General features: G+C 48.1%; 2 protein-coding genes across 3 annotated transcripts in view; one reads left to right on the top strand and one right to left on the bottom strand.

Annotated features, from left to right (window-relative positions):
- Positions 1 to 960: 960 nt before the first annotated feature.
- On the bottom strand, positions 961 to 2,942 carry LOC103132424 (polyadenylate-binding protein-interacting protein 2). The gene is made up of 4 exons (XM_007544230.2): positions 2,804 to 2,942; positions 2,503 to 2,644; positions 1,563 to 1,757; positions 961 to 1,487 (listed from the first exon to the last, which is right to left on the bottom strand). Exons 2-4 carry the CDS (start codon positions 2,638 to 2,640, stop codon positions 1,422 to 1,424), a joined length of 399 nt encoding a protein of 132 aa, XP_007544292.1. The 5' UTR covers positions 2,641 to 2,644; positions 2,804 to 2,942; the 3' UTR covers positions 961 to 1,421.
- A 369-nt stretch (positions 2,943 to 3,311) lies between these two features.
- The window catches only part of LOC103132423 (matrin-3-like), an 8,917-nt gene continuing 4,460 nt past the window's right edge, over positions 3,312 to 7,768 (top strand). Inside the window, exons 1-3 of one of the 2 annotated variants that reach the window (XM_007544228.2) lie at positions 3,312 to 3,563; positions 5,883 to 6,581; positions 6,978 to 7,039. In XM_007544228.2, the coding sequence (XP_007544290.1) occupies positions 5,943 to 6,581; positions 6,978 to 7,039 (701 nt within the window). In that variant the 5' untranslated portion in view covers positions 3,312 to 3,563; positions 5,883 to 5,942. Of the gene's footprint in view, positions 3,564 to 5,879; positions 6,582 to 6,977; positions 7,040 to 7,768 lie in introns of both variants that reach the window. The other variant, XM_007544229.2, reaches the window with a different exon arrangement.

Genomic DNA, 7,768 nt, shown 5'->3' with positions numbered 1-7,768 from the left:
CCGAGTTAACCCAGTGCGGCCGTCTACCACCATTAGTCTGCTGTGTTTTATAATAATAAAACGTGTTTAGTATATTAACTCTTTGGTTCAAAAAACTGATTGAAAATCGATTTATTTACTGCATGTTTATGTCACTTTAAACCATTCAGACACGAACACAATTAGATGACTGACTGCCCTGCGATAATAACTCAGAAACAGTTCAAATAGTTTGGATGTATTTTTATTTCTTTCCTACTTACGGAAAGTTTCTGTTTATATCAGGTTTGTGGTGCCTTTCTATACTAAAAGACATAAAACGTCTGATATTTCACAACAAGATATTAACATACATGGAAAAACTTTACATAACCTTGTGTTAAAGCAGAAAGTACGGCGGCCCGTAAGAAAGGCTTACAGGATTCAGTTATGCCGCATGAACTGATCAGTAGATTATTGCGAGGGAACACAAAAGAAAAATAATCCCCATGTTCCCTGGAGGATCTGTAGAAACTAACCGAGAAGGAGCTTTTTTTTTTTTTAACAGTTTCTTCCTTTAAAAACCTGTTTTAGTCCAGATAACTGACTGAGTGTGACCGTGTCTGCAGTGCAGACTTAGTCTTTCTGATGCTTTTCTATGTTTGGCCGTTTTTGTACCTCTTCCTGGAACAAACGTCTTTTTACAGAACCATAAGTTCATCTGATTCACTGAGGCCCGATGGGCCGGAGTTGATTCTGAAGGTCCAGGTCCATCCACAGACAACAGCGCCCTCTGCTGGACAGCACTGAAAGGTGCACTCATCCTTTTCCCCAAAAAATTGATTAAAGAGTGAAAATGGGCCAATGTCTAATCATTTAGGGTTCCGGACAGAACCGGCGGACAGAACCAGACCCAGCCGCTTTTCCTCAATAAACATTTATTTTCATCACTACTTTAAGAAAAAATAGATTTTTTTTTTTACATATTTTTCTTTATCAGACTTTTTTTTACAGAACATTAGAAAAAGTTTAAAGACGTTAGGAAGTAAAGCAGCAGAGCCACGCAAAGGATTCTGGGAAAAAACGAGAGGAAAGACTGACAGAACCAGGTCGGGTGGGACTCTGATTGGATCAGGCTGCATCACACCTGGTCAGGTGAGGAGAGTCAGGACAGAACCTGAAGGTCGTTCTGGAGCGGGTTCCAAAGGTTCAGGGGAGAACAGGTGACAGAAACAGGAAGGAGCTGGTTTACATTCAGAGAGTTTCCTCAAACAGACAGACAGATAGGTGACCCCAGGTGACCCCAGGGGAGGCAGCAGACGTGGTGAGAAGAGATGCGAGGCGACAGCAGAACTTTGGCAACAGGTGAGGCTGAAGGTCCAAGCGGCGGCTGGAGAACGGTGGACTTCCTGCTGATGATGTCACAGAGCAGGCTGGGGAGAGGCTGGGGTGGAGCTAAGGGGTCACAGGTTGTGCTTCTGGATCCCCGGGGTGAACTCCTTGGCGTTTGGATTCAGGCTGCTCCTCACCTGCAGGAGGAAAAGGAGTCAGGGACAGGAGGCGGGCCCCCAAGGCGTTCCTGGCTCCCGATTGGCTCAACTCACCACCACTTCCAGGTCAGAGGTGTCGGGGCGAATGTCCGGGTCCAGAACCAGCAGGCTGATCTGGTCCTGCAGCTGAGTCACACCGCCGGGGGGGAGGTCTCTGGACGGGATGAACCACTCCCACTGCTCCTCCTCATCCAGCATCTGCTGGAAGCAGCGCTCCATGAACTCCTCCTCCCACAGCTCCTCCTCCACCTGGGCCGGGACCAGTCAGTACCGATCAGAACCAGGCAGGCAGAGAGACCGTGTTCAGAGCTTCTGGTTTCTATTCTTCAGCTTCAGTAACTGTAAAATATTCCCACCCTGAACCAACTAACTGCATACTAAACAAACTAAACGTTTGAGCCAACTGAAATATATCCCACTTCTTTTATTAAGTTTTTCAAGTTGTCGAGTTAAGCAAATATAAATAAAGTAAGTTTGGCTTCACTGACTTCAGGGTCTTTAACCAGAACTGGGTCTTTAAATGGAACTGGGTCAGTTCTCTTCAAATGCTTCATGATGCATCAGTTATCTTCAAATGAACGCGATGACGATGCAGCAAAGGACTGTGGGAGAAAGATCTGGCATGGAAAATATCGGCCATAACAGCAATATAAATATCAGTATCGTTCGGTTTTTCACATCGGTGCATTTCTACAGAACCCGACCATTGTGACTGGGTTGGGTTCTGGATGTTGATCGAACATTGAGAAAAACTAGAAACCTCTGGAGGCCAGGAGGTTCTAGCAGGACCCGGCTTAAGCCCGACCCAGAGGTTTGACAGCCGGTCCAACTTAGTTAGGAAAAGGACCAGAACCCAAGACTCTAGACGGTTCTGGATCAGATTTAGCATGGAGAAAACTGCTGGCGCCACCAAATTCCTTCAGAACCTGAACCAGCTGACTGTACCGAGTCGGAACCGGCACCGCGGGTCTAAACACCGGCTCCAGTTATTCACCTGTCTGTTGAACTCCTCCTCGTTCTCCATCCACATGTACTCCGCAAACGGATCCTCCTCGGAACCGAACTGGCTGCTGAGGACGACCTCTCCGGTACCTGTGGGGGTGGGGGTGGTTCCGATGGTCGGGTCCTTCATGTCTCTGCGGACGGGTGAAGGAGGTGGCCGTTAGTCAGGCCGCCCCGGGCGGCCAGGCTGGCCGTGAGGGCCGCTGACTCACCAGGGGCAGGGGACCCACACAGCTAGCCTGAGAACACAGAACCAGAACCAGGTCAGAACCTCCACTAACTCCGCTTCTTACCTTTTAACACCCAGCGAACTAATTTATTCGACGCTAAAACTCTCCAACGCCCAAAGAGCAGAAAAACTCCTCCGGAACCGAAATGGCTGCTTAGCTTCTGTTTGTTTACATCTACTATGTCACTGAGGGTTGCCTTCTGATTGGCTGGAGGAGCATGCTGCCTTCACGGTCCGTTTGATCTGTTAGGAAATAGAACATGGAGTTCCTGATAATAAGTTAGAAGAAAACATTTAAATATCTATAGACCTGATCAAATCTTCTCGATGAGTTAAAATATATCTGAGGCTGTTTCAGTGATACATGAGGAAGGAAACTGTGGGATGAATGAGCCTACGACCTCAGATTCAAACCCTAACTGGTGCTGGCAAACGCCACGGCAGAAGTAGGTCAACACAACGGCTCCGCACTATTTCACCTCCGGAGAGACAAATGGTGCGGCGGGTGGGCGTGGTTGGCACACCGTTTGAAACAGCGTAACAGCCGGGACCCGAACACCTCTAAGATCCGGTCAGATCCATGGGTGAACCATGATATGACCGATGTAAAAAGAAGATGTCAACGTTCTCAGATCAAGAATAAAGCCAGTCCAGGGACGAGTTTAGACTGTTTTAGGGGTGTCACAGCATCCGTAAAGTAGAGGAGAAAAGGCTGTTGTGGGAAGACTCCAGTAGGGGCGCTAACAGGAAGTGGTGTAACGCCAAAGGCGAAGAAGAAGTAGCATCAGCCGTGGCTAATCCGCGTCTTGTCTCGAAAATTTGTGGTAAGTTAATAAATCCATAAAGCGCATGCATTTACTGTGTTTCTGCTTAATGACAATGAAGCAGTAATGACATGGAACCATTGGGTTTAGGTTCGGGTTTTTAGAAAGGATTTTTTTGCCCAAAAGCGGGAAATAATGCCTTGTGTTAGCGTCCAAAGCTAACATTAGCTTCTGTTATTAAAGCTAAACTTTTAAACCTTTTTTATTATTGAGTTGTTTTTTTTTAAATTTCTTCCACTGTTCGCTGAAGTGATTAGATTTTATGTAATTCAAGGAGAAATGACTCGATGACTTTTAAACTGTTTTTATTTGCTGCTATGTTTCCGGACGTTATCTTAGCAGGAAGCTAACGGTCAGCTTACACCGAACAGATTTGCTTTCTACCGCTGATTTATGGAAATATTTCAGACTTTATTCACCTTAAAATGAACATATCTGGATTCTAGAGTTGATTTATGGAAACTGTTTTATCCATCGATTATTGAATTTAAGTTTCTATATTTTTGTTGCTCGGCCCTGGTGAATAAGTTGCCATTAAATATTAGGCAAGCGTCTTCTGTTGCTGTTTTTGTCTCATTTCTTTTCAGTGACATTTCACGCAATGCGAGTCTGTCGTTTTCTATTTTATACATTTGTATTCTTTTTAGTACGTTATATTTTGTTTGGTGTATGTTTTTATCTGCTTTTATTGTATAGCACTTTGGGTAAACGTATAGTTTTTTTAAATATGCTTTATGGATTGGATTGTGGTTTCCTGACTCCAGTATCTATATCAGCAGGATGAGTCTCCTTGGTTTCAGGCTGGAGTATTTCTTTTTTATCTCTAGTTATATATTTTCATTTAAATGGTGAGTATTAACAGAGAGGATATGCAAAGGTTTATAGACATGGAGAACTGGCAGCAAATCGGTCAAAGGGTCAGATTGACCCGAAGACTTTTGGTTCTATTGGAGTCTGGCTACAAATCCTCAAGCCAGAACCAGAACCAAGCCAGTTCTGTTAGAATTCAATAATAATAATAATAATAATAATAATAATAATAGCAGCTTTATGTCTCAACCTGTGATCTTGACTGGAGCAGCAGGAATTTAACTCACATCTTCCTCCTTCAAAAGCTGCTGGCGATGCTCCAGAGTCAGAAAGTTACCAGGTTTAGTTTCTCTAAAAGCGTTTTTCCACCGGCAGGTCGTCCTCTAACCGGTTAATACCTGGTCCGGTTCTACCCCAGGTAGCGGGTGGGCCGTGAGCAGCGGCAGCTGGGGTCGGCTCTCCTCAGGAATGAAGAACCTCCTGGTTCTGATTGACCCAAATAAATCCAGATATTTTTTTTTATCTTGTAGAAATGCATTTCTGGCCCAAACATAATAAGACCCGGTTCAGCTGATTATTTCACTATACATATGAATTTAATTACTTTCTGGCACTTTATTAATTTTTTAAATGTACAACCTTTTGGATTTACGTAATGCGGACAAATGATGTAAACCAATAGCCACGCATGAACTTTATTTATTGTTTTATATCAATGGGAAAATAAAACTGACATGACAAGTTAATTTAGTTCTGGTCTTTCAAACTGCAGCCGTCAGGAAGCTGAGCAGCTTCAGCGTTTCTCTCTTCTCCATTCTGTCTTCTTCAGAGCTGCTACTTCATTCTGCTGCTAAACCTACCGCTCCTCCGTACTGAGCAGCTCTGGTAGCAGATAGCAGCATGACGTAAATCACCAGCCAATCAGTGAATGCGGCCAGCAGCCAATCAGATTGCCTCGGTGCTGTACCTGGCTAGGTGCAGTTAGTGCTACCCCTGAAGTAGGAACCTCGGTCTGTGAACAGCCGGGCAGAACCGCGCCGGATATACTAATGGGAAGTGAATCTGGCCGGGACCAAACTGGTACAGAACCGGTTAGAGGCAGCCTGGTGGAGAGGCGCCCTGAGTCGGGGTCGGTGGAACCAGCCGGGGTTATTCCTCCTGCTTGCTTGTTTTTCTGACTTTAGGACTACCACACGTTTAGATTCTCAGTTTGAATTTCTTGACTTTTCTCGTCTGTCTTGAATCTCTGAGCTGTAACTGTGGTTCTGTAGAGCCGGGTCAGGTGATCCAGGAACTGCCAGCTGGGAGCAGGAGTTTTCAGTGTTCTAGACGTTTCCAGCTGGTTAGCGCTGAGTCGATGCTGAAGACGCGCCGACCGGCGCTGCAGCGGCTGTCTGCAGGGTTTGACCTTGGCTCTGGTTGACTCTTGACCTTGGCGCCGGAGCGTCGGCCCCCAGCCGGTCTCTGGGTCTTTCTGAAGGTTGTCTCTGCTTCGTTGTGTCTCAGCAGAACGCCGAGCTTCTTCCGGAGAAGAGGAGTTTCAGCCTTTCGGCCGCTTGGCTTGAGGTCATGGCTCAGCAGGCCGACGGAGCCCAGACCCCGTTCTCCGTGGGGCGGGGGCTCAACTTTAACATGGCCGAGCAGGCTCCCGGCCGCCAGATGGGGGGCGGGGCCTCGGGTGTTGGGATGGGCGGGATGGAGGGCCTGGATGGTGGCGGTGGCCAGATGACCCGGCGCGGCGGCGGCGGCGATGGGCCTCTTGGGCGCCACATGAAGCTGTTCTCCAGTCTGGGCCTGTCGCCCTCTGACCTGGACGCTCTGGCCCAGATCCCTGACGAGGACATCACCATGGAAACGCTGCCACGCATCCTGATGCAGCTGAAGAGCCGCAAGGGGGCGGCAGGAGAGCGCGGGGCGGCGGCCTCAGAAGCAGCTTTCCGCGGAGGACGGGACGGCTGGGACCCGTCTCCGGGTCAGGCTCGGAACCAGTCCTCCGGAGACTTTGGCTTCGGCTCCATGCGGGACGGCTACGGCTCCGGCTCGGGGTCGGGGTCCGGCTACGGCATGGGGGTGTCGTCAGACCCCCTGTTCATGCAGAGGAGGATGGGCGCGCCTTCCAGCGGGAAGATCCAGGACTTCCTGGGGGTCGCGCCCCCCATGTACCCCCACGTGTGCTCTCTTTGTGACTTTGACGTTCATTCCTCCATGGTGAGTACGCCCACTGCTTCTCTAACTGTTAATGTGTGAGCTGTCAGCTGCCGCGGGGTCTCCCCCCCATGTTTCTAGGGGCTGCAGCTCCAGGTAGCTTCATCCGCTCTGGGCTCCTTCATCCCAGTTAGCGCCGGTTGCTCCAGGTTCTGGTCCGGCCCGGTCAGAGTGGCAGCTTTGCCTCGGCCTCTTGTTCTGCTGGGATCCGGACCGACGGAACCACGATCAGCTTTTCCTCCAGAACCCGGAGCAGCTCAGAACTGGCCGATTGGACCTTTACCAGCCACAGCAGAACCGTCCTGCTGCTCTGGGTTCTTCTCATGACCTGGTTCTGTTCAGAGGTTCTGAACCGACTGATCTGGGTTCTGCTGCTAACGACGCTCTCTCTGCCTGCAGGAGTGGAACCATCACACAGCCGGCCTGCGCCATGCGGAGAACCGACGCCGCCTGCTGGACATGTGAGTCAGAACCGGAGCCGGGTCCCGGTTCAGAACCGGAGCCGGGTCCCGGTTCAGAACCGGAAGGTCAAATTGTTGTTTAAAGGGCCGGTGTTACATAAAACCAACTTTTTGATTTTCCATCATGTTTTTTTGCTCTGATTTTTTCATGCTTGAGAAGTCCATTAATCTCCATGGCAACCATTCAGCTGCTAAACGCCTGGTGGGCCTAGCCCCGCCTTCAAGGTGAAGCTCCTCCTCCTCTCAGCTCCTCCAGACTAGCCAGCAGCAATTGGCAAACACCTGCTGAGGTCGTTATAAGAGCTGCTGCTCGGAGCAATGCTGGTAAAACATTAAAGGGTTAAAGAGGAGTCATGTTGGGACGACTTCCTGGAGGCGGAGCTTCAGGAGAAACAGGAGTTTTTAAAGAGACGGAGGAACAATTTGAATATGTTAAATCAGGAAGTCAAATTCTTTTTAAATCATATTTGATGTATAAAACATTTTATAACAACTGAAGGTGACATAGTTACTGGATTATGATGTAATTTGACACTATGTAGCTGGAAAATCCATCATTCTGGCCCTTTAAGAATCTGCTGTTAATAACTTTATTCTTAATGTCCTTCATATCTCCTGTTGATTTCTCAAAAGGTGCATGAATAGATTAGAAATGTCGTCTATTGGCCCTCAGCAGCGACTCTCAAACAGAAAGCATTATCACAGTGATGCTGTTGCCATGGTGATGTC

Source organism: Poecilia formosa, unplaced genomic scaffold (genome assembly GCF_000485575.1).
Source record: "Poecilia formosa unplaced genomic scaffold, Poecilia_formosa-5.1.2 Scaffold1048, whole genome shotgun sequence".
NCBI classification, from domain to species: domain Eukaryota; kingdom Metazoa; phylum Chordata; class Actinopteri; order Cyprinodontiformes; family Poeciliidae; genus Poecilia; species Poecilia formosa.
The sequence above is the reverse complement of the archived record's forward strand: the minus strand, read 5'-3'. Positions and strand labels throughout refer to the sequence as shown.